The 26,211-nt window shown below is 42.8% G+C and overlaps 1 protein-coding gene across 1 annotated transcript in view; it reads left to right on the forward strand.

Annotated features, from left to right (window-relative positions):
* Positions 1-16,781: 16,781 nt before the first annotated feature.
* Positions 16,782-26,211, forward strand: part of LOC133138865 (myelin-associated glycoprotein-like) — a 43,699-nt gene continuing 34,269 nt past the window's right edge. The window contains exons 1-3 of the mRNA XM_061258021.1: positions 16,782-16,881; positions 21,243-21,331; positions 22,003-22,359. Coding sequence (XP_061114005.1) covers positions 21,286-21,331; positions 22,003-22,359 — 403 coding nt within the window. The 5' untranslated portion in view covers positions 16,782-16,881; positions 21,243-21,285. The remainder of the gene's footprint in view (positions 16,882-21,242; positions 21,332-22,002; positions 22,360-26,211) is intronic.

The raw sequence follows: 26,211 nt of genomic DNA on the forward strand, positions 1-26,211 counted from the left end.
ATTGTTTTCAGAAAACAAAGCCCTTTTGCAGTGCAGAGCAGGCGACCTTCATTGTGAGGCATTTGCCCATGAAAAAAAAAGAAGAAAAATGCAGTTTGTACTATTTTACAGTATACGCAAGTGTAATTAAAGTTTATATCAATTATTCTTAGTATATTATTTTTTCACGTGGGATGTGTTTACAGCAGAGATCTCAGCCCACTAAATCCCAGCCAATCAGACTCAGCTCAACTCCAGACTGTGGTGCCTGATGTTCTGTGCTCACTGAGAAGCACAAGGCATCAGATTGGTTGGATGTGTCTATTTTTGGTTTCTATGATTCGATTATTTCGATTATTATTTATTGCTTAATTTGTAATATTATATACTTTATTTGACTGATGTTATGCATATGAATATATTTTTTTAAAGGAACAGGGATTATACGAATACAAATGGGGACTACTCCCCCCCCCCCCCCCCCAGGGGGAGGAACAGAAAATGACTAACGACCAAATCAGAAATAAAGCCTAAAACGGCTATAAAAAAAATAAAACAACCCTTAAAAAACAGGGTGAACTACCCAACCAAAATAAGTGCTTAAAGGTGAGCACTGAAAGCCCCTGACCGGGGATAAAATACAACCTAGAAAAAGACTAGGCACGAAAATAAAAACCTTGAGACGCAGCTCAGGAAAAAACGCAAACCAAAATACATTTTCCGGGGACAACGTCCCTCAACCACAGGCTCACACGAGCACGGAAATAAAAGAGAAAGAAAACAAAGAACCTTTAGGAAGGCCTCAGCAGTGTACACACAATCGCGAACTGAACACCTTCCTTACCTAAGTGGATCAGAAACCCAAACCAGCACATTACCTGACTCAGAAACAACTGAGTCTTACCAGCTTTGTGCCAGAGCGAACAGTTGACACTAAAGCGTTGATAGACTGTCAGCACTGGCCTTAAATACTCTCAGGAGGTAGGCTCCCCTGGCACTAATGAGGGCCAGGTGAAAACAATGAGCCCCTGCCCTCTGGTGGCCCCAATCGGTCACTATCTCCCACCATGACATAAAGGACCTGGTTAAATCAAGGTTTAATAATAATAATAATAATAATAATAATAATAATAATAATATTATTGTCCTGCACCGCCACAACTCCATGGGGAACGCCACCTGCCACCTGCCCATAGACACCGCACACGGTCTGCTTATTTTATTATTATTATTATTATTATTTAGTTGTAGTACTAGTAATAGTAGTGATAGTAGTGATAGTAGTAGTAGCAGCAGCAGTAGTAGTAGTAGCAGTAGTAGCAGCAGGGGCAGTAGTAATAGTTGTAGTAGTACTAGTAGCACTAGCTGTAGGAGTAGGACCAGTGTCTTTACATTACATTACTTTACAGCCATTTGGCAGTACGTCTACTTTTATTTTTTTTATTTTTTTTAATAGTAGTAGTAGTAGTACTCGTAGCACTAACTGTAGGAGTAGTACTAGTGTATTTACATTGCATTACCTGCATTTGCCAGATGCTCTTATCCAGAGCGATGTACAACAAGGTAGATACCCATATCCATCGTTGTTATTACTTTCATGATATTATTTTAACTTTTTTTTAATTGTATTATTTTTGACATTTTACAGGTAGTAAATGTACTAGCAGTAGCATGCATCTGGATAGTCCTTTTAGCAGTAGTATTATAATACGTAATAATAATAATCAGTTCGGTAGGGCATTGTTAGTGGATTGGCACAGTCTATATCTTCTGTCTAAATCTCTCTTCGGCATGGTAATATTTATCAACATTATGAACTTCAGCTCTGAGAGTAAGTGATTGTTGAAATGAGATTTCATGTCTCTCTCTCTGTGCTAAAGATTTTGTTACTGTGGTACTGCATCCTTGGGTGTTGACATCAGTGGTGTGCGGGTGTGCTGTTAGCAGTGGTTTTCTTTCTGTGTAAAAGAAGGTAAGGCGATGCAAGAATACAATGTTATCGAGGATGAGCAGTGGCGTTGTTAGGGTCTATCTAGTGTTGAGCCTCCATTACATTACATTGAATCACAGGCATTTAGCAGACGCTCTTATCCAAATCGAACACAGGGACAGGTGCGATGAGGACCCTATTACCCTAGAGCCTAGCCCTGAATTTTTTTTTTGTTTGAAAAATTAAAAGTTGGCTGGTGCTGGACAGTAACTTGCTTGTTTCGGCAATCTAATATAGCCGGTACTTTTCATTGGACAGCGCTGTCTTTCAATTCAGATAAAGGGCAATGATACTAGCATAGCTAGCACACGGAAATTATGTCAGAGTGAGAGATTGAGAAAATGTTATCAAATAATGTTACGAAAGAATGATGGCAATAAACAGTAAGAGATGTAACGTTAGACCACCGGGGACCGGGGTTCGAGATTGTCACTGTTTTTTCCCCCGTTTATTTCCATTTTTATCTCTCGACAGAAGGAAAGAAGAAAGCTCTACACTTGGCAGGCAGCGGTTCAAAGCTGACCCGGCCACACTGAGCGAGGACCAGTGCCAAATGAACAAGGCCAGCGTCGAGTCCTCGGCCACCTACATTAACTGCAACAGTATCCCGCTAACCAGGAGAACACAGGCATGTGCTTTTTGGTCTGTCTGGCTTGATTTATGATAGTGTTGTCTGATCGACAACTACTCTCTGTTTTAGCTGCAACTACTGTGTATACATCAAACGTCTTCTAATACAGTATACTGAGCATTGCCTAAGGCTTGTCTTTGTCAATGAATGTAAAATACGGTCATCATAATAACAGAGCACTTCATTTTTACAGTTCTTTTATAAAAAGTATGTAGCTCAGAGTACACCATTTCCGAAAACATAAAAGAAAGCTAAAATGATGTATTAAAACAGTTCCAAAAAGGACAAGGGCAAATTATACTTAATACCCTCCTATTATGTTTACGACTGCTTTTATGTTTGGGATCAAATTGACACCCGACAGTTTAAATAAAAGCAAAATTATTGCAAAATGAACATTTTGACACTTTGTGTGTCACCTTATAATTGTATGTGACAGTCCTTTTATCCATAGATATGAAAAATCTGTGAGAAACATCTCATTTTAGAGCCTGAGGTGCAGGAAGTGAATGTTTGGCACCTGTATGGGAAAGTGCCACTAGAATAATACACAAAATTATTCTGGTGGCACACAGAATCTGAGACATTTTCTGACAAAATAAGCCTATACAACACACACAAAGTTGGTAGAGGACTTCTGAAAACAAATCATACAGTATCACGGTGAAATAAGGTAATATGAAATATGAAATAACAGGTTTTTAAAAGATGTCAAACACTGTATGGGGTAAAATTGATCCTAAACATAATAGGAGAGTTAAAGGATAAAGAAGAATTAAGTTAATACAGAAAAAGACCAATTACGGAATACGAAAAAGAAAACACATCAGAGTTCTTACATACATCTTATGAGCGCAGCGTGTAGCCAAGTGGCGGTCAAATCATCTGTACACAGAAGTCACAATAGCAATAGCAATAGCTTTCTGCCTACCCTCACCTTCATTTAAGCTTTTTAAATTTAATTTGAGCTTCCATGTACATGTGCTATCCAATGCATGAGCTATCCAACACATCAGCAATCCCATACATAAACTGAGCCTCCTGTACATGAGCTATCCCATGCATAAACCGAGCTTCCCTGTACACGCTGATTGGTACCTTGCTTGGCAGCCTATTTTCGTTGGTGTGTGTGTGTGTGTGTGTGAGAGATAGAGAGAGAGAGAGAGAGAGAGAGAGAGAGAGAGAGAGAGAGAGAGAGAGAGAGAGAGAGAGAGAGAGAGAGAGAGAATGGGTGAATGAGAGGCATCAACTGTCAAGCACTTTGGATAAAAGTCCATTTACCATTTACCAGGCTTGGCAAGTGATCTGATGACCTATTGCATAGTTTCTGCTTTGATTCAACTTATGATTGTTCAACCTATGCAGCAACCTGGACTGCAAACAAAGCATATAAGTACTGCCCCCTGAACAAACTGAAATAAAGTTTTTGTGTGAATGCTTTTGTTTCATTTCTATATTTCATATAATACATGGGGAGAATGTTTTGGATTGATATATTCATATGTATTGATATTATCACATTTAAATAATAAACACTACAAATTATGACAAAGTATTTCCATACACAACAAGGATAAAACATGCTGATCACATTCACACTTGGGAATAATTTTCAATACAGTCTTATGGACTGGAACCTTGCACTTTATCATGAAATTATTATTGCTTTATTCAAAAAGAAAAAAAGGAAAAGTATGTTTTCTTATGAATGAGTGTCACAGTGGAGAAGAAGAAGAAGGAAGTGACGCTGCACAGGAAGTAGGGCAGGTCCCAGCGCATGCCGGATGCAGCCTCGTGCATCTTCAGCGGTAGGAAGAGGAGGAAGAGTTGAGCAGCAGGACGTCGGTGGGCGTGGCCTTGCTCCGGACCTTAACGCTGAAGGCGCAGAGGGACAGGATGCTGGCGGGAAGGCCAATCAGGAACGTCAGGATGTAGACGGACAGTATCACCACATGGTTCGCCCTCATCGTGAGTTTCATTGGGCAGTCTTTGGGCTGATGGTCACTGGCCGGTCTTGTGGAAGCTGAGGCGAACAGCAGGACATACTAATCATCAACTAACATTCAAAACCACATTGTCAATTTACAGCTCTGGAAAGCAAGGAAGACTGATGCCTGGAAATGTCAGGTGCACTCACAAAACAATTATATCCAACCGCCTGGCCTGACCAGCTTCAGCCAGTTGATCAGTGTGACCACCTACTCTACCAGTATAACCAGCTTCTTAATACCCACTTGCTCACATTTTTTTCCGCTTGCTCACTTCACTCGCGATGGAATGTTCCCTGTTCTCTTGTCTGTCTTTGTGCTGGCCAAAGGCATACTATTTGGAGTGTAAGCTACAGTCAGAAAGTTCTGGCTGATGAAATTCATTGTGCAGAGCTTAGCCTTGTGCCTTCCTGAAGAAATGACATTGCTGTAAGTCTATGAGCCTGCCTGATAATTAAGCTGAGAAATGACATTTGGATGTAATATAAATGCCAAGTGAACATGTGTAAAAGGCAGGAATTTTAATTATGTAGTTAAAAACAATTTTGTTTAGCTTACATTTTTCATTCTTCTACAGCTTCAACATGTAATCACCAATTTAATCAAGTTTAGCATATAAAAAAGATAAGATAACACTTTCTTTATCATATGTAGTTTTATTCAATATATTTAATATAAAATATGTAAAAATATGGTTCCAGTTGGCTTTATCTAACGTTAACGTTATCCACTAGAGGGCAGCACTCTATTCGTATTTAGAGTGAATTTCCTCACAGAGCAACAATTCGGTAATTTGATATGGAAGATTATTAAATTGACTTGTAATAAAACGAAATGGACTACATTAAAAATAAAACTGTTCAATAAATCCCAAATGGTGTCTAACATGACCTATTGAATGTCATTCTCACTCCCTAGTATCTGGAATCTGCATATCTCCAGCCCAAGATCTCAAATTGCGCTAGAATCTCGCCGACTCCCGAGGTAGTTTTAAGCAAAAGTGCCAAATGAGCTATAAACTCCAGGGATGATAGCCAGGGGTGTTCTCTAAATTTCCTGAAAAGCACAAGTTGATAGGACACTCGTAGCCACTATGGCGAGTGTTTGTTTGACTGAAGTGACTAGCGAATTCTCAAAATGGCTTCTGTGTTGAATAGGAAAGGAAAGGATAGTTGATTCCAAATGAACCAGTAGCATGTGATTGGACGAACAAAATGTCAATCTTTCAGCCCTGGACACAATGCATGGTGAGGCCAGGCCTCCGTTGCCCACCCATTTTTAGTGATCTGGCCAATCACATATTGGCATGAAAAAAAATGCATTACATTGACTTCTATGAGAATCTCATTTCCTAGGGGAGGCCTGGCCTGGCCTGGCCTCCCTTAATACAAACTGATAGGGAAATCTGGCCTGTTGCTTTACAATTGCAATATTGGGTTTTAGCCATGGGAAAATTTAGATTTATGAACAAAACTAAAATAATATGAATATAAAAAATAAAAAATATGTTTTTTGTTAAAATAAATAAATAAAATAAATATATTTATTGTTTTTTTTAAATCTCTCTCTTCTCTAAAATTATTGGGGAGGCCAGGCCTCCTCCACCTCTATGGAGGAGCCTCCACTGCATCAGACACATTCTCAAAGGCACGGCCACTTTCATCACATTTCCTCTATCCTCTCTCACAGGAAACGGTGGCTTGAGCAGATGTCTTATCATTTAAATGTCAGATTCTTCAGATTCTTTTCGAATGTTAACCCATGCAAAATGTTTTTTTAAATAGAGAAATATATTTATTTTCAGGATAAAACCGCTTGAGATGTACAATACCATCTCTTCTTTCGAGAGGGTTCTGACAAAACGTGGAACTGGTATCAGGGCCGCCGCCCTCTGTTTCAGAGAGAAAGCCATTGCAGTTGGCTGTACGTTATGCAGTGGTGACACTGAATTTGAGAATTAGACAATATTTCAGCATAAATTATTAAATATAACATCTAGATATATCAATATGTTTTTGAAGCATTTTGATATACAGCATCTCCATAATCAAGAACAACTGGGATACCAGCTTCTTTTTTACTTTCATGGTAAAACAGTTCTTTGATCTGTGCAAAACACCAAGGGAACAGCAAATCTTTTCACATAGATAATAAATGTGATTTCTGATAATTCAGAGCGAATCCATAGCCCAGATATTTTACACAATTAACCTTAGTGAGCAGTGCACCACCAGATATATCTAAATATGGGCAGAAAATTTAATGAGCCTTTGCATTGTACCAACCAGCATGATGTAGGACCTGCCAGCTTTAAACCTATATTCAAATGTTCATGGCTGTCGGCATAAGCCGCTATTTAAGATACAACTTGATCGCAATACCATTTTATAAATAAGGCTCATGGTCTATCAGCACGGTATTAGTACACGTGATATGATATTAAGTTACTGTATAGCTAAGCATTCAAAAGGCACATGCACAATGTGCTTCATTCAACTGAGAGCAACTGATTAACCTAGTCAAATTCCTTGTTTGCATGAAAAACACTATTAAGTTATTAACTATTACTTGGACTATTAAGTTGTGTTTTGATTCATTCTGACGAATGTAGCATGTGAAATGGTTGGGCCGTATGTGCTCTCACATGACGTTATCAGTCAGGAAGTCCCCGCCAAACACTGACTAGGTAATGACGGGACTGGGCGGAGAGCCAGAAGCGACCGAGAGTAAAAACCATCCTAAACGAACGTGCGGACGCGCTCGTCACTAGATACCCCTTTCCTACTAAGGAGCGGCCCCAGACGCTCCTTCCGCCTCCCGCCTGCGAAACTCACGAATCAGTTCTGGGTCCAGAACATTCCTCGAGGGGACCCAACAGCGCTCTTCAGGGCCAAACCCCGCCAGAATGCGACGCACCGTATAGACTGGACCCCTGTCAATTAGCCGTGGAGGTGGTGGAGATACCTCCGCAGGGGCCAACACACTTGTCAACACCGGTTTAAGGCGAGAGACATGGAATGTGGGGTAGATTCTCATAGAACGGGGTAGTTGGAGGCGCACTGTAACGGGGTTGATCTTTTTGATCATTTTGAATGGCCCTACGTATCAAGGCGCGAGCTTACGTGACTTGACCCGTAAAGGCAAATCACGCGTGGACAACCACACCCGTTGTCCCACCCTATAGCAGGGCGCCGACCGGCGACGCCTGTCGGCCAACCTCTTTTGGTTGGCAATAGCCCTTAAGAGAGCAGCCCGCACCTTGCTCCAAGTGGTCCGGCACCGTCAAACAAAGACCTCCGCAGAGGGCACTTCGCCCCCTCTCTCCAATTCCGGGAACAGTGGTGGAGGATATCCGAACTGCGCCTCGGAAGGCGAGAGACCTGTGGAAGCATTTTGTAGTGAGTTATGGGCGTACTCCGCCCACGTGAGTTGTGTTGGGGAATTTCTTTTCCTCTTCCGCGTGTTCGTTTAGGTGGGGATGAAGACAGGACACTTGAGACCAAATTCAATGATAAACTATTTAATGAGACAACTTAGTAAGCAAGGAATACAGATAACAACTGAGCAGACTCTCAACCAATTTGCTCAGCTGACATCCAGGAGCGCGCACACCCTTCTTCCAACTTCAAACCACTCTTTATTCCCTCATGAGTCTATGCTGATTGGTCGGCGTCTGTGCTGGACTGACAACATCTGCTTCTCCTCCAATCAGAAGGCATCCTCATCTTTAATTCCAAGAAGCCACAGTATTTTCTTGTGACTTCAAGACAGTTATTTTCGACTGTTAAGAGCGATCTGGGTGACCTAGGTCACCCGCCTAGAAGTTCCTGTTTCCCCTAACTGTTCACTATTTTAAAGGTTGCGATTAACACCATGTGGTTGAAACTTCCTGCATGCAGCGTTAGTGCAGTTGCAAGCACTTTAACATAATTCCACAGTTGGCGGCTCCACAAAGTGGGGTTGTCAATTGCAAGGCACCAGAGCGTGTTTTTGAGTGTTTTGAGTGTCTGCCCATTGGTTTCAGGGTGGAAGCCAGACGAAAGGCTCACCGAAACACCCAACAGAGAACAGAACGCCCGCCAGAACTGAGAAGTGAACTGGGGTCCGCGATCCGACACCACGTTCTGAGGCAGACCGTGCAATCTAAATACGTGGTCGACCACCAATCGTGCGGTCTCCACTGCCGATGGTAGTTTCGGCAGTGCCACAAAATGAGCCGCCTTAGAAAAACGAGCCACCACCACTAGAATGACCGTTTTACCCTCCGATGGTGGCAATCCTGTGATAAAATCCAACGCTATGTGGCTCCAGGGACTCCTAGGAACAGGTAATGGGCGTAGCCGCCCTGGTAGTGGACGGTGGGAGCCCTTGCTGTGCGCGCATACCGGACACGCGGCCACAAACTCACGGAACTCCTTTTCCATCCCGGGCCACCAGAACCGTCGGGACAACAAATTTTTTGTACGGTGAACCCCGGGATGCCCCGCCAGCTGTGAGGCGTGTCCCCACTGTAACACTTGGGCCCGGGCCCCAGCGGGCACAAAGAGGCAGTTAGGTGGACCGCCTCCTGGATCCGGCTCTCGGCGTAATGCTCTTCGCACTGCCGACTCCCCTCCCAAATAATCGGCGCCACAATTTTAACCCCCGAGAGAATTGGTTCATGATCGTGTTCCCTGTCCGTCTTGTCGAAAACCCTAGAGAGGGCGTCGGGTTTAGCGTTTTTCGACCCGAGCGGTATGTCACCGTAAATGAAAAACGCGCAAAAAACAGCGCCCAGCGGGCCTGACGCGAGTTGCGTGTTTTAGCGGTTTGAATATATTCTAGGTTCTTATGATCCGTCCACACCGTGAACGGATGCTCCGCCCCCTCCAGCCAGTGCCGCCAGCTAGTTTGACTGCTAGCAATTCCCTGTCCCCCACGTCGTAATTTCTCTCGGCCTGTGACAGCAACCGAGAGAAAAACGCACAGGGATGCACCTTTTGATCTTGGGGAGACCGTTGAGATAGAATGGCCCCTATCCCCAGCTCGGAGGAATCAACCTCTACAGTAAATGGCAGGGATGGGTTCGGAGTTATCAGGATGGGTTCTGAACAGAACCTTCTCTTCAACTCGACGAATGCCGCCTCCGCACGAGGTGTCCACACAAAACGCGCCGGGGCATTCTTTCTCGTGAGCGCAGTGATAGGTGCGACTACCGTGCTAAAATTACAAATAAAAAGTCAATAAAAATTAGTGAATCCTAGGAATCTTTGTACCTGCTTGATAGATTCCGGGGTGGGCCAATTCTTTACGACAGCGATTTTTGCTGGATCCATCTCCGTTTTCCCTGGTGATACGATAAACCAGAGGAAGGATACCGAGTTTGCATGAAATACGCACTTCTCCGCCTTAACAAAAAGGTGACCCTCCAAAAGACGCGTTAGCACCAGTTTCACATGACGAATGTGCTCAGAGATCGTAGCGGAGAAGATCAGAATATCGTCTAGATAGACAAACACAAACTTCTCCAGCATCTCCCTGAGCACATCGTTGACAAGTGCCTGGAATACAGCGGGGGCGTTGGGAAGGCCAAACGGCATAACTAGATATTCATAATGGCCAGAATGCGTAGTGAAAGCTGTTTTCCACTCGTCGCCCTCTCGTATGCGTACGAGGTTGTACGCATTACAGAGGTCTAATTTAGTGAACACTGATGCCATCTGCAAACACTCAAACGCAGAATTCATCAGCGGCAGGGGATATCTATTTTTCAGCGTAATAACGTTCAGCCCCCTGTTATCAATGCATGGCCTTAAGCTCCCGTCTTTCTTTTTAACAAAGAAAAAACCCGCTCCCGCTGGTGATGACGACGGCCTGATGAACCCATTAGCTAAGGCGTCACGAATGTATTCTTTCATGGCCCTGCTCTCAGGGGCCGACAAAGAATAAAGTGCGCCCCGGGGCGGAACTGTACCAGGATGTAAATCGTACGACCGATGTGGAGGTAGCGTGGTCACGCGTTATTTACTGAATACTTCGGCCAACCCGCAATAAACCCTCGGGACATTGGTTGGAAGCGGGAACCCCATAGCCCCTACCATCTGGTCCTCAACCCTGACTGACTGTGGTTTGAAACAGGCTCTCGGTGTCCCAGTCAGTCCCATCACTGCCCTCACCCTCGTCAATAGGACGATTCCAATCATACTCTGAGTCCCACTCTAGACTCCCTTCCTGCTCCTCCCCCTCCGGCATCCTGACAGTAGGACTAACGGGCTCCTCGTCCAATTCGGACCCTATGTCAGTCTCTATGGGAGGGACTGAAGAAGTATACATATGATTGGAATGAGCAGCGCATTGCGGACCCCACCGGGACACGGGATTGCTCCCGGTGGCCCCCAAACGGGATCCGCATAACCACCCGCTCTGTCTTGTGACGAACCACCCCGGACCCCAATGGGCGGCCGCCCAGCGCCGTAATGGATTGAGGCTGCGGCATCGACCGAACCGGTAGGTTTTTTTGTTTAGCCCACTGGCGGTCAAGAAAGTTATCCAACGCCCCAGAATCGATAAAGGCGTCCGCCCTCACTATGACCCCCTTCCATGTCAGTTCAACCAAAATCACTGTGCGAAAGCTAATACCTTCAATAGGTCCCACTAGTGACTTTCGCTCCACTAGTGGGACTGTTCTTTTGCTTTAAGGTCAGGGCAGTTTCTTATCATATGCCCGGATCATTTGCAGAAGAAACACAGCCCTTCTCTCCAGGGTCTCTCCGACTCTGCCAGCTCTCTCTCGCTCACGTTCCCGAATCTGATTGTCTATACGAATCGCTGCAGAGATCAGCGAACCCAAATTCCCCGGTGGTTCCAATGTGGCCAGAGCGTCCCTGACCGGGTCTGACAAAGCGCCTGTAAGTAGTGTCATAAGCGGTTCGTCAGCCCACCCAGTCTCCCCTGCCAAAGCCTGAAACACCACGGAGAACTCTGCCACACTCTGCCACACTCTGGTCACCCGTGTCATTTCCTGTATGAGGAGTTGGGAATTGTTCATTAAAGGAGTTTGTGCCCGGATCAGCGGATCCGCCCAAGTCAGAGCAGTCCCGGTCAGTAACGATAAAATAAATGCCACTCGGGAATCTTCAGTAGAAAAACGAGAGGGCTGAGCTTCAAAAAAAATCAGGCACTGGGAGAGGAACCCCCTACATTTACCCGCCTCTCCCCCGTACCGCAGCGGCAGCTGTAATTTGGGCTCCCTCACCCCGGGTGTAATGGACTGGTGAGCGGACCCTGCAGATGGGGAAGAAGTGAGTGATTGGGGGTTGTCAGGAGATGGCGCCTGTGCCCGCGATGAGCGGAACTCGCTCGCTAGTTACCGAAAACTATCGTCGAGACCCATCAGCACATCTTGCTGCCCACCTAGCCTGGCCAAGATCTCATCCTGGCGATGAAATACGACTGTCTGCTGCTCCGCTTCAAGAGAAGAATCTCCCATCTCGCTCCCTGAACTGGTCGCTGGCCTCTCCATAATGGCTTTTGTGTTCTGTAATGACGGGACTGGGCGGAGAGCCAGAAGCGACCAAGAGTAAAAACCATCCTAAATGAATGTGCGGACGCGCTCGTCACTAGATATCAGGAGGAAAGGGAATGGGGATACACAGCCACAAAATAACTTTTGAGGGAAAACAGAAATGAAGCCAAAAACGGCTATAAGAAAATAAAACAACCCTTTAAAAACAGGGCGAACCACTTAACCAAAATAAGTGCCAGAATTGAGCACCAGCGGTCGCAGACCGAGGACAAAATAAAGTACAACCTAGTGGTAAAAAGCTAGGCACGAAAATAAAACCTTGAGGCGCAGCTCAGGACTAAAATGCAAACCAAAATACATGGACAACGTCCCCCAACCACCGGCTCACACGTGCCCAAAAGGAAAACCAAAACCCTTGAGGAAGACGTCAGTGAACGTAACACAACCAGCTGAATGCCTTCCTTACCTTTAATTCTCTTTGACAGATAGAGAATGCACACCAGCACAGTACCGGACTCGTAAAGTTCGCAGAGTCTACCTTGTGCTTTACCGGCTTTGTGCAAGAGCGAACAGTTGGACACAAAAGCATTGAAAGGCTGTCAGTACTGGCCTTAAATACTCCTCCGTGGGAGAATTCCCCTGGCGCTAATGAAGCGAAGGTGAAAACAATGAGCCCCAGCCCTCTGGTGGTCACACTGGGTCATTACCTCCCACCATGACAGACTACCAGTGAGGAAGTCACCTCACTCCTCCTCAATTAAAGCAGTGAGACCTGACTAGCTGATGCTCAGGTAAGAACACTTTGGGTTTAAACTGTTTTCCCTGGGGGCGCCACTACGCTGAGTAATCATATTTCTGAAAATGAAATGTGAGCAGAATGCCTCAGTATCAGAGATGGGTGCAGTACAGACAGGAATAGATCTGAATTTGTCTTCAATCACTCAGAGGTCAACCTTACACACCTTATTGAAGGGCTGAAATGCACTGTAGAATCACATTGACTGGATTCAGTCAGCGTAGTGGTTACGGTAAATGACTGGGAGACGCAAGGTTTGTGGTTCTAATCCCGGTGTTGCCACGTTAAGATCCGCACAGCCTTTGGGCCCTTAACCCTGTATTGCTCCAGGGGAGGGTTGTCTCCTGCTTGTTCTAATCAACTGGAAGTCGCTCTGTATATCTGCCAAATGCCAATGATGTAAAATGCAGAAGCTTGTAAAAATGACATTATGTGAACTCATAAATCACCACAGTCACTGTGCTGCACTTATAATTCAAAGAATGCAGGCATAATTGGACATTTTTAAGTTTACACTTTAAGCACTGCAGTGTTCATTTAGCAATGAAAGAGTTTTTTTTCTCACATTTTACTCTCAATATGAACAGAAGCACTGCCCTAAGACTATCAATTTATGCACTAAGGTGTTGCTTTTAATAATTGTGTGTGTGTGTGTGTGCATGTATATGTTTTTATGTCTTTGTGTGCATGGCTGTGTGTGTGTGTTTGTGTGTTTCTGTGTGTGCATATCTGTCTGTCTGTGCGTGTGTGTGTGTGTGGTTGTGTGTCTCTGTGTACGTGTGTGTGTGTGTGTGTGTGTTTGTGTATGTCTGTGTGTGCGTGTATGTGAGTGCATGTCCATGTGTGTGTGTGTGTGTGTGTGTGTGTGTGTGCGTGTATGTGAGTGCATGTCCGTGTGTGTGTGTGTGTGTGTGTATGTGTGTGTGTGTATGTCTGTGTGTGTGTGTGTCTGTGTGTGCGTGTGTGTATGTGCATGTGCATGTCTGTGTGTGTGTGTGTGCATGTCTGTTTGTGTGTGTGTGTGTGTGTGTGTGTGTGTGTGCATGTCTGTGTGTGCGTCTGTATGCTCCATATCGTAGGTTAAAAACAAACACCAGAAAGACACTGTGACCGCACAAGAAGAGGCTGATGACAAGCAGGACACTGGAGATGGAAACTGAGACAGACACAGTGGCTCATTAAAACTATGAGCTTGTTGTATTTCCTTAAAAGCTGATGTCTTTAAAAGCAACCACTTTTCTAGGGTTGCATTAATGACTGTACGCTGTCAGTTGTCACTTACAGTTGGGTGGAAAAATTTGGGCGGAAAAATTTGGGCACCCTTGGTTTAAATGTCTGTTACAGTGAATTGGTTCATGATCAAAAGCAAACCCTAATTCTAAATGGTACAGTTAAACATTCTTCCTGCAAATTGTATTTTCATTTTGTATTGTTTAAAAATTGTAAAACGACAGGGTACCCAAACTTTTGCATTGGGACTTTTTTTTTTTTTTACTCTAAAGAATTAAAATAAATGTGATGTTGCTTTAAATTTGAAGAAACGTGGCATGTTTAACAATTTAGAGATCAGGCTTGCTTCTGTTCACTTCGATATTAATTGTAAAAGGCATTTTGAGCAGGGGTGCCAAAATCTTTGCAACCCACTGTAAATTTGGCAGTTACCTGTTTTTCTGCAACCCTGTGAATTTTCAAAGAGGAGACCAAGAGTTGTCCTTCGAATGGAATCTTGACGAAAGAGTAAAATAAATAAATAAATAAATAAATAAATGTGAATGGAAATGTGCTGTTAGATGCGAAACATATATATATATTTTTTTTTATTTGTCTTTATTTAATGTGCAGACTGATTGCATTACGGATTTATGTGAAACTTTCTTACTACTGCATGAAAGGGCAGTTTTTTATGTTGTTTTAGACCAGGGGTCACCAGCACGGTGCCCGCGGGCACCAGGTCACCCCCAAGGACCACATGAGTCGCCCGCAGGCCTGTTCTAAAAATAGCACAACTCACTAGTGAGCTGCATCTAAAATTTTATTTTATTCTGTTGCTATTTTTTTTTTTTATCACACTTGCATTTATATAGATTTAAAAATGACAATATCTTAAAAATATGTTTATTATACATGAAGTTTAGATAAGTTTAGGTGAACTCTGACCTACTCTAGTTCAAAGGTCAGTATTGTGCATGTGAAAAAACAAACTGGTAGCCAGTCACTGGTATGACTCAGTACCCATGAAGTAGCTCTCAGTTTCAAAAAGGTTGGTGACCCCTGTTTTAGACGATATGAAAAAAGTGTGCAGCATTGAGGTTAGAGCAATGAGGTTAGAAAAAGGGAGAGAAATGAACATTGATTCTTTTTTGAGCGTTTCTTTTTTCTCCATCCTGATACCCTTAACTTTGGTTTAAAATACTGTAAGTTTTACAGTAAACCTACAGAAAACCGACAGCAGGATATGATTTAGGTATTTAGGTATTTTCTGTGATGCCATGATAAAGAAAAGACTGATGGGCATTAATATTGGATTTGTAAAATCTATTAAGGTAAAAACTATTGTATATACAGTATGACAACAATTCTCTTTTATGATTGCTCTGTTAATCTGTCGATATGACATGTGAAATAAATAAATAAAAGTTTGCTGGTTCCTAATTGATTACTTCTGAAACACGAATCATACTTACGACACACAAGCTGGTTGGTGCCTTGCATGGTGTGTGAGTGTGTAGGAATGGGTGAATGAGAAGTGTCTACTGAACAGCTCTTTGTATAAAGGCGCTATATAAAAGCCAACCATTTACCATTGGACAACATTCTCTAATAAGGGGGGAGGCATGGCTCAGGCAGTAAGAGCAGTCGTCTGGCAGTCGGAGGATTGCTGGTTCGATCCCCCGCCTACAGTGTCGAAGTGTCCCTGAGCAAGACACCTAATCCCCAAATGCTCCTGACGAGCTGGTCGGTGCCTTGCCTGGCCCCGATAAATTATAACTACATCGTCTTTATAGTGAAGTGATTCTTGTCAATAATGATGATCAGTACATTTGGTAATATGTTTGTGTGTGCGTGCTTGCTGTCTTTTGTACATTATGGTGGGAGGAAGTACAGTAAAAACACGCAGAGAAGCAGTCTCAAAAGGACAGTACAAATAATAACATTTGAATCATAGCACATACATGAGAAAATATGTTTCCATAAGGATCTAATTCTAATATATTTCTCGACGTATAAAGGTAAGTAAGAAAGTAAGTCAGCCTTTATTTATATAGCACCTTTTAAAACTTGGATTACAAAGTGCTTCAACATAAAACACCACATCCATACATAACAATGCAACTTTATAAAATACCTCATCCCTCTACTAAAATTTGGGTTTCAGTTATTCTGCATTTCGTGGGTGGAACAATCTGCAAAAAACAAAAACTTTGAATTTGATTTGAATAATCTAATGAATGATTCAGTGATAAAAGTATGCTTCAGCTTTTAACCTCTGCTATGCTCTGTAATTTCTGTTACATGACTGTCACATTCCCTTTCTGATGTTTGGAACTTGACTGTGAACCATCTTGTTGGGTAAGATCATGCCACACATACAATGTACACAGATGTATTCCTGCAGTAGCTCATTTTCAGTCTGCTGACTGTGTTTGGGCATTAATGCTGATTGGCTTATTCTGATTGAATTCTCTGTTAATGTGTCATGGAGCCAAAGTAGTTTAATGATCAGAGCAACAATTGTAATTTTGTATTTTTGTTAATACTATTGTATCATGACAAAGAAGAAGTTGATGTTCAGTAGTTTTATCAGAAATGAGTGGAAATCTCAAATTAACCGCACATGTTCTACGTATATTAACCAATAATAAACACAGCAACACATGTTCTTCAAAACACCACATAAGTATGAGCACTTCCTCTTTTGTCTGAGTTTGTACTAGATCTGCAGGGCAGAATCAGTGTGCCGTGGAGAGAGACTGGCTATTCTTCTGTTCTACAGTAAGTCAATTTCTACCTGTGTAACGCTTGGCTCAGTCAAAAGACTGATTATGTTCTCAGGCTTAGCATAAGTTTAAATGCTGGCATAGCATTTAATTAAAAAGTACTGTTCTGAAGCGCATGCATCCTCTCAATAATGCAAGTGTATTTCTCAGGATACGACGTGGCTGTGATTTCGTTTTTTCCTTAGTGATATTACAATAATTAAAATATAATTTGAGCATTGACAGTGTATGTCACATATATGTACACGCTCTGTAAAGGGGAGTGCAGATTGGGAACCTTTACATGTTCGTCTATCATTCAGCTATAAATCCATTATGCTTCACAATGAGAACATATTCAAAAAATAGAAAAAAAAAGTGTATATAAAATCTACCCGAGTCCCGATCGACAGGCGAACTTGATCAAAACATTATTTCAAGACGGCGCTACCTGTTTCATGAAGCCAGCTACCACAATAAATTCTAGATTGTTGCTGGAGATCAGATACCATTTCTTTAAGCTGACAACTAGCCTTACATTTTGCTGTTGAACTTCGTATTTGGGCCTCCAGTCACCAGTGGTGTCCACCCTCACTCAGTAACTTCAGCACCCTACTGTTAAAGAGTATCGCTTCAAAATTAGCCGTGAGCTTACTTTCCTTTAGCACTGAGACGAAGATGTTGAAGATTGGTGAGATTGATTATTGTGACAAATCTTTTTTTTTTTAATTGAAAATGCAGTTGTGTTCCAGTTTGTTCTGCTTTGCTTGTTGCATGCCTCTGCACACACCTTTGCCGGTCACTCTCAATGCTCCAAATAAAACAATTTGCTTCACATCAATTTCGTAAAAATAATTGTTTATTTCAACAAACATAGGCTAACGTTACCGTCTTGAAGCGACCGCTTCCACCAGAAGTTGGCATCCGTGCAATGGTAGTGTTTCTCCTGAGGAATGTGGTTTATGATTATGAGTACGGCAGATTCTTGATTATGGCAGCTTTTTGATTATGGAAGCTTCCCCGCCACACTGTCATGGAGAGCACCATTACCTCTTCACTGTATGCTGAAACGGATCACGTACGTGGCTCGTACCAAGTGTTTATGAAAACCTAAGAAATTACGCTTTACACAAGGAAACGCTGATCTGGAAGTAATTTCTTATTGATTTGTCATCAACATTGCGCTGTTCGGATCATCGTGATTTAACTTCGAGTTCTAAACATGGTGAGTCTACGTTACTGGTAAGAACAGAAAGCCTGCACAAATAATGAACATGCAACGTAACGTGCAAAATAATCTAAAGCACAACCGTCCTGGTTTAAAAGTTAAAGTAAAACTGATTATGGAGCATTACATCAAGTGTATGATTGTCTGCCTCAGCTATTTTTGACGCTGCACCTTCAGCTGTTGTGTGCATCTTTTCGGATATTTAAAACTGCACGATTCACAACATGACAACAACACATGACGGCAAGAGGCTCTCTGTTACAACGCGATCACAAGTTACATTTACATTTTTGTCATTTGGCAGACACTTTTAATCCAAAGCGATTTACAAGTGCATAGGTTCTTCCACAAGTCAAAGCATCACATCCATAACTAGGAAAATACATAGGAAGAGTTTGAAGAGTTTGAAGAGGTGTGTTTTTAGTCTGCGTCGAAATAGGGGGAGGGATTCTGCTGTCCTGACAGTTGTAGGCAAGTCATTCCACCACTGAGGAACCAGAACGGAAAACAGGCGTGAACGTGCAGCTCGACCGCTAGGTGCTCGTAGTGAGGGAACCATAAGGCGACCAGAGCTGGCAGACCGGAGTGGTCTAGCTGCGGAGTAGGGAGTGATCAAGGATTGTATGTCGGGTGGGGCAGTTCCCTTCGCAGCCTGAAATGCCAACACTAGGGCCTTGAAACGGATGCGTGCGGCAATAGGAAGCCAGTGGAGGCCAATGAGAAGCGCGGTGACGTGAGCCGACCTGGGCTGACTGGTGATCAGGCGGGCTGCAGCATTCTGGACCAGCTGGAGGGGCTTGATGGCACACGATGGGAGACCGGTTAGGAGGGAGTTGCAGTAATCCAGGCGGAAATGACGAGCGCCTGGACTAGGAGCTGGGTGGCTTTCTCTGTCAGGAGATGACGGATACAGCGTATATTGTACAGATGGAGTTACAGATGGAGTTCATTTTGTAAGAACATCTCTGTCACGTTTCAGGTCTGTCTCGCTATGTTTTATGTTTATTCATTTTGTATTAGTCTTGTATTGTCTTATCATGTATTATGTTAGTCTAGGTTCGTCATGTTGTTTAGTTATGTTTCGTTACGATTTATTTTCTTGTCATGTTTAGTTATGTCTCGTTACGATTTATTTTCTTGTCATGTCTAGTTATGTTTTCGTACTATTATATTACCTTGTTATGTTGAGTGATTATCGTCTTAGTTTCGCTTTGTGTTATGTTTTGATGCATATTTATTGTTACGTTTACTGGTCGTTGTTATGCATACACTTTTACATGTTTTTCCGCAAACCTTCCGTTCCGCCTTTTCTCTCTCTCTCTCTCTCTCTCTGTCATTTCACTCCCTAATTGTTTCCATTTGTCTATTTACTAAAACTACTAACGCTAGATCAGGATTGGGTAGAAACTAACAAACTAATCATGTGTTCATGTTACCTTACGTTTCTCGTGCATGTCATTTACTAATTTACTAATGCTAGGGCAGGATAGGTTTATTACTAACGATTACTAATCTCCTTGTTAAACTTGTCATCCATCGCACCTGTTTTCCATTTCCTTGCTACGCTCTAACTAATTGTCTGCACCTGTCTACACCCGCATTTATAGCCCAGTCGCGCTACTGTTCACTGCGAAATTGTCTGCCTCTGTTTACCACGCAACTCTTGAGCATTGACCACTATTGATTACACGTTACGATCCAAGCCTGTTACCGACCATTGTTTATTGATTTCTGTTTTGTGACCATCGTTTTTGTACTTTTGCTTCGCTGATTGTTTCATGGTTTCGACTCCCGCTTCGCCCACGACTACGCCTCTGCCTGCCGTCCGTCTGTTCATCTGCCCCGCTGACAGCTCTCCTGCTACCGGACCTCCCTGCACGTCTACCGACTACGAGTTTGCCTCTTCCCTCTGCACCGTGCTTTTTGTTTGTTTACTTTTTGTTTGGCTGGATCTACGTGTATGGACTTTGCTTGTGTTGACTACTCTCCTGGGATTCGTCCCGAATAAAGCCCTGAGGGGTCTTTATATTACTATTGTTTCTGAGTCGTGCATTTTGGGTCCAACCCCCACGCACCCGTCTCAATCTCGGCTATGATGCCAAAAAGCAACACAATAATGTTTGTCGTCTAGTTCCATTTACACTATATGCATTGCTAGTTTTCACAGTTGTATAAATACTACTGAGAATCTCACTTGGATACACTCAGTGAGCAATTTATTAGGTAGACCTACACACCTTCTTGTTAATGCAAATATTTATTCAGCCAATCATGTGGCAGCAACTAAATGCATTAAAGCCTGCAGACATGGTCAAGAGGGTTGATTGTTGGTTCCAGACAGGGTGTATCTCAGAAACACCTGTGATTTTCACATGCAACAGTCTCTAGAGTTTGCATAGAATGGTGCAAAAAACCAAAAACATCCAGCGAACAGCAGTTTTGCAGGCAAGAACACATTGTTAATGAAAGAGGTCAGAGGAGAAGGGCCAGACTGGTCGAAGCTGACGATAGCAAGATGACAATAATGCAAGTAAACATGTGTAACAACAGTGGTCACTGAAAACACTACTGCCATATGAACATAAATTGCAAGGAATTTGAGCTTGCTCACATTTTAGTCAAAAATTAAATGATTGCATAAACAGTATAATCTCTGAATCCGTTCAATGTAATTTGATGCTATGGACTATCTGAATGATGAAACACCATTCCTAACAGAGACTCATCTTTTACATTACATTATATTATTGGCATTTGGCAGATGCTCTTACCCAGAGCAACGCACAGAAGATTTGACTAGGTAGGAGGCAATCCTCCCCTGGAGCAATACAGGGTTAAGGGCCTTGCTCAAGGGCCCAACGGCTGTGCGTATCTTTTTGTGGCTACACCGGGATTAGAACCACTGTCCTTGCGTGTCCCATTAATTTACCTTAACCACTACGCTACAGGCCCCCCCTGCATAGTCATAGCTTTCAAAAATAAAAATACAATGACTGAGAATAACTCAGGATTTCAGCGGAACAATTAAAATGCAGGTAAAATTCTGTCCAATCTGCCCCATGCTGCCGGTTGATAACAGGGCTGAATAGGAGGTTCCCACAAACCATCTGCCTATTGCAGCAGTTGATGAGTGTGTTTCACCTCTCCAGATCAGCTCCACCCAGTGCCTTTGCTCCTCACTAATACTGTGACATGATTGGAGCAGAGAGAATCATCCTCATTGGCTGCCTGCTGCAAGGTAGGGCTTGGTGTGGGTGGGGTTATAGAATGTGCATTGCTACATTACAGGGGTCTTAAACAATGAGTGCTTTCATGGTGATTTGACTAAATACTAAAATTAATTACTTTGTGAAACTAAAGCAGGAAGAAAGCAGTTGGCTACATGAATGAATATATGTAGGAACATTTGTGGGAATACAACCTAAAGTCACTGTTGATAATTAATTTGGCTACACAGTAAAAATGGCTGGTATTAATAGAACTCTAAAAGAGCACACAAGCCCAATCGGGAACATAAACTCTGTGGTTGATTTGTCTTTCAACTATTTTAAAAATGTAATGGCATGTCAAAATGTCCATAGGCTTAATGGGAAGTATTGCATTTACAATGATTTTACTCATGTAAAAGCATGCTAGCGTGCTAGCGTATTTATCTGTATTGAGCCTTTAGGATCACGAGTGTAATATTGTGACAGAGCTGTGTTGTGTGTGTGCTGTAGGATCACTAGTGTAATATTGTGACAGAGCTGTGTTGTGTGTGCTGTAGGATCACAAGTGTAATATTGTGACAGAGCTGTGTTGTGTATGTGCTGTAGGATCACTAGTGTAATATTGTGACAGAGCTGTGTTGTGTGTGTGCTGTAGGATCACTTGTGTAATATTGTGACAGAGCTGTGTTGTGTGTTGTAGGAACCCTGGGTAGAAAGTGGGAAATCTGGATGCCTCAGAGTATAGAAGCTCTTAGTGGATCCTGTGTGCTGATTCCCTGCAGATTTGAGATCCCATCTGAATATGACGCAGAGCTGGCACAGTGTACACAAACAGTTAAAGGAAAGTGGTTGAAGGACAAAACTCTTTTGTTTGATTCCAGCAAGCAGTCGGGACCTCCTCTGCAGGGGAAGATTGCTGAAAACCTAGCACAGAAGAACTGCACTACAGTCCTGGAGAACCTTCCATTGAGTTATAGTGGTCAATATCACTTCAGATTAGAATGCGATACAATACTCAAAGCGACGTTTCCTCCACCTGTTGAAATTAATATCACAGGTAGAATTCTTTCGACTCAATATCAAATATGTGTGTAAACATTGTTTTGTTTTTGTTCCATAACTATAGTACCAGGGACAGCGTGGTCTGATGATTGAGAGGCACTGACAAGATATGAATGCAGACAGTGTGTGTGTGAGAGTGCGTTCTGACTACTTTTAATTCTTCCAAAAATCCAGCTCCAAAATTGTGACAGAGGGCTCTGTCCCGGGCTGCGAGCAGCACTACATACACCAAACCGCCATAACCATCCCATGTTTGTGTTTGTTTGTTTCGTTTTCATTCCGCAAGTCATACCACTGTTTTCATAGAGTGCGCTAAGTTCGGGGGCGCTCACCCGGCTGCTAGCTCACGTTTCCCAGGGAAAACACATGCAACACTTCCACTCCATATTCTCACCCTAACAGTGAAATTGCTCGTTTAAAAAGACACAAACATGAATGCCTTTGTTACTTTGTTACCATTTATCGTTGTCCAGCGGTTAAATGTTGTAGAGTTTGTTGTCCGTGTTTTCGTTTGTCCGTGTTGTTAATTTGCGGAACACTTCTGGGTACGGCAGCCTGCAGTATTAAACTTAGGCGCAGAAATCGAGCTGGCTTTCTGGTGCCCATCTCGATTTGCACAGGCGCGTTGCCAGCCAGAATTGGAACGCACCATTGTTCGCAAGTTTGATTTTAATAAGTTTAACTGTTAATAACTGGCGTATGGGATGATGTAATCCCAATGAGGTAAATAGTAATTTTAATTAATTTAACAGAACTGTGCAGAGATACAAATAAGATGCATATCACCTGTGTAGGGTGGGGATAGTAAAGAGTACAGTTGTCATGTTCCTGTGGGAGGGGCTAAGCCTTTAGAAGGAGCCCCGACCTTCCTTCTGGTTCAAGAGAGGAGTTTTTTTTGTGAGTTAAGAGCCAAGAGTGTAGCTGTGCCATTATTCGGAAAGTAACTCATGTTCGTGTGTAGTCATTTGTTTTGTTTGTATTTCTCATTGTAAATATCTTCTTTTTCCACACAACATATTTTTTTTCATGGAGCACTGCAAATAAATCTGCTGCACTAAAATGTATATTGTGGTTGAGCCGTATTTTGTGCGATCGAGGACTGCCCAAGACCATCCGGCCTATGCTAGACGACGAAAATATAACAGTCAGACGTCATTCATGCATGTAGTGGCCTTGCAGAATGTATGCACTCAATCCAGAACAGACTTCACATGTGCTGTTGCCTGTTTATTTCTTGAAAAGATTGTACTTTATATTGGAGCCTTTGAGCATTTTTATAGTTGATAATATGTTAGCCAGGCACTGTTGATGTGGTGATTAGTGCTCTGAGTGCTGTGTGACTCTCCAATCCTGAGACAGACAGTAACCCATCCTCATGTCTCCATGTCTCCTAGACTCTCCACCAAAACCCAAGTTAACCCCAGAGAAGATGGAGGTGATGGAGGGGACCTCTGTGAGTTTGAGCTGCTCTGCTGCAGCCCCCTGTCCCAAACTCCCCCCAAATCTGACATGGACCCCCAGGCTGAGTGACAGTGTGGATCAACTGCAAGAGAATGAGGATGAAACCAAATCTGTGTCTTCTGATCTGATCTTCACTGCTTCCCACCTCCACCATGGGCAGAAGATCACCTGCAGGGCACTTTACACACTGCAACAAGGAGGCAATCAGACGTCTGAGGCCAGTCTGACTCTCACAGTTCTATGTAAGAGAGCTGAAAGGCACAGTATTATTCTTTTTATTTAGTAAATCAAGGAATATTGAATAATAATAATAATAATAATAATAATAATAATAATAATAATAATAATAATAATAATAATAATAATAATAATCATCATCATCATCATCATCATCATAGTCATAAAATATACATATGTTTCAAGCTTTTCCAATGGTTAGTACACTGTTCAGAATTAACAATAATAATAGTCAATGAATACAATACAATTAAAAATACAATTATAGAATTCATATTTTCATATTCCTAAGAACACCTCAGTGTCTGTCAGTCCCTCTGGTTCAGTGTTAGAGGGCAGCTCAGTGACTCTGACCTGCAGTAGTAAAGCCAGCCCACCAGTGCAGAACTACACCTGGTATAGAGTGAATGGGACAGAGATGAACACTGTAGGAACTGGACAGAATCTCACCTTCAATGTGACTGAGTCCAGTGGCAGTGAACAGTACTACTGTGAAGCACAGAATAGACATGGCAAGGAGAACTCGACAACTGTACCGCTGAATGTTATATGTAGGTTCAGCGTTTGTAATTATTAGATAATTACATTTATCATATTATTATTATATGTGTAGAGCTGTGTTGTTACTAACTGTGGCACCCTGTGTTCAGACATGCCTCAGATCTCTGGCTCTGGGAGCTGCAGCAGAACTGCAGCAGAGATCAGCTGCTCCTGTGAGAGCCGTGGGAATCCCTCTCCCAGCATGGAGTGGCGTGTGTCTGGACTGCGGGTCACTAACTCTACTGACAGAGTCATCAGGGAGGAGCAGCTGGGGAACACAGGCCTGAGGAGCTCCCTCACCATGCGCCACTCACAGGGAGACACGGCCACTCTCCTCTGCCTCAGTACCAACGCTCTCGGCACCTCCAGCCTCCAGCTCCATGACCCTTGTCCACAGCAACACTCAGGTATATTCATATACTGAATGGCTGTTTGAAATACTTCAACTGTATGCTGTAAAGCCTGCACAACACAGTTATAAACTTGATGTAACACTGTTATTACCATTCACGACAGCTTATTAAAGTTTTTTTTAAGTGTCTCACTTTTACTCCACCTTGATACCCTTAACTTTGGCTTACAATACTGTTGGTTTCCTACAGAAAACCTACAGCAGGATATCACGCATCAACATCGTTTTTCTGGTGATGTGTTTCCAGGATCTGTATTCAATGGAATTGGAGGATTAGAATACTCAAATTAAAGTGTAATACACGGGGAATCAACATTTAACCTTTTCATACACAGCACACTGTTGGGTTTCTGTCAATGAGTAAAGTCTGATGTCGTATGAATATTGTTTAGGCATGAATAAGGTCCAACCATTGACGGTTTTTTCCAGGACTACACCCACCACTGGTATATGTTGCCATTGCAGCACTGATTTGTCTGATTGTGCTGACTGTTGGATTCTGTCTCCACAAAAATAAAAGGTCAGTACACATATATCTTTTTAAAATATATATTTGGTATCCAACTGGGGTGGAGAATCTCGTTATGTGGCTTTGGCATGCAGTTCACGCACACCCAATAGACCAGCAGTGCGGCTAAATCGTAATGCACACACTGCTAACTGACTGCTAACCTACGAAGCTACTGGCCACCCTTGACGCTGGAACAGTCAGGCTCTGACCCGACACTGTGGCTCATCCTTGCCCCACATCATGATGCCTTCTATCAGGCACTCAGAACGGGTCAGAACAAGACAAAAGGAATAAGCTAAACTCGATGTTTGGGGACAAAACTGTTATGTACGGCACTGAAGACCCAGACGCAGACCAGGGGATAATCCAAAAATGTTGTTATTAATTCCGAGTTCGAAAGCCAAGAGATCCAAGACAATGCCAAAAACAGAAAGCAAAAGAATAGTGAGTAAACAGGCAAAAGGGTCAAAAATCCAATCAGTCAAAGGGAGAAAGTACAAAAGGGCGAAGGCAAAAATCGAAGTCACTAAAACAAAGCAGATAATCAAAAACCAGGAAAGCAAATGGGCAAACAAAACAAGAGGGCAAGGCAAACTCGAAAATCAAAGTCAAAGGGGTGTCTTCAGGAATCTCAAAAATAGGCATACAAGGAATTTGGCTCTATAAATGATCAACGTTCTGACAAT

Source organism: Conger conger, chromosome 1, assembly GCF_963514075.1.
Source record: "Conger conger chromosome 1, fConCon1.1, whole genome shotgun sequence".
Classification (NCBI taxonomy): domain Eukaryota; kingdom Metazoa; phylum Chordata; class Actinopteri; order Anguilliformes; family Congridae; genus Conger; species Conger conger.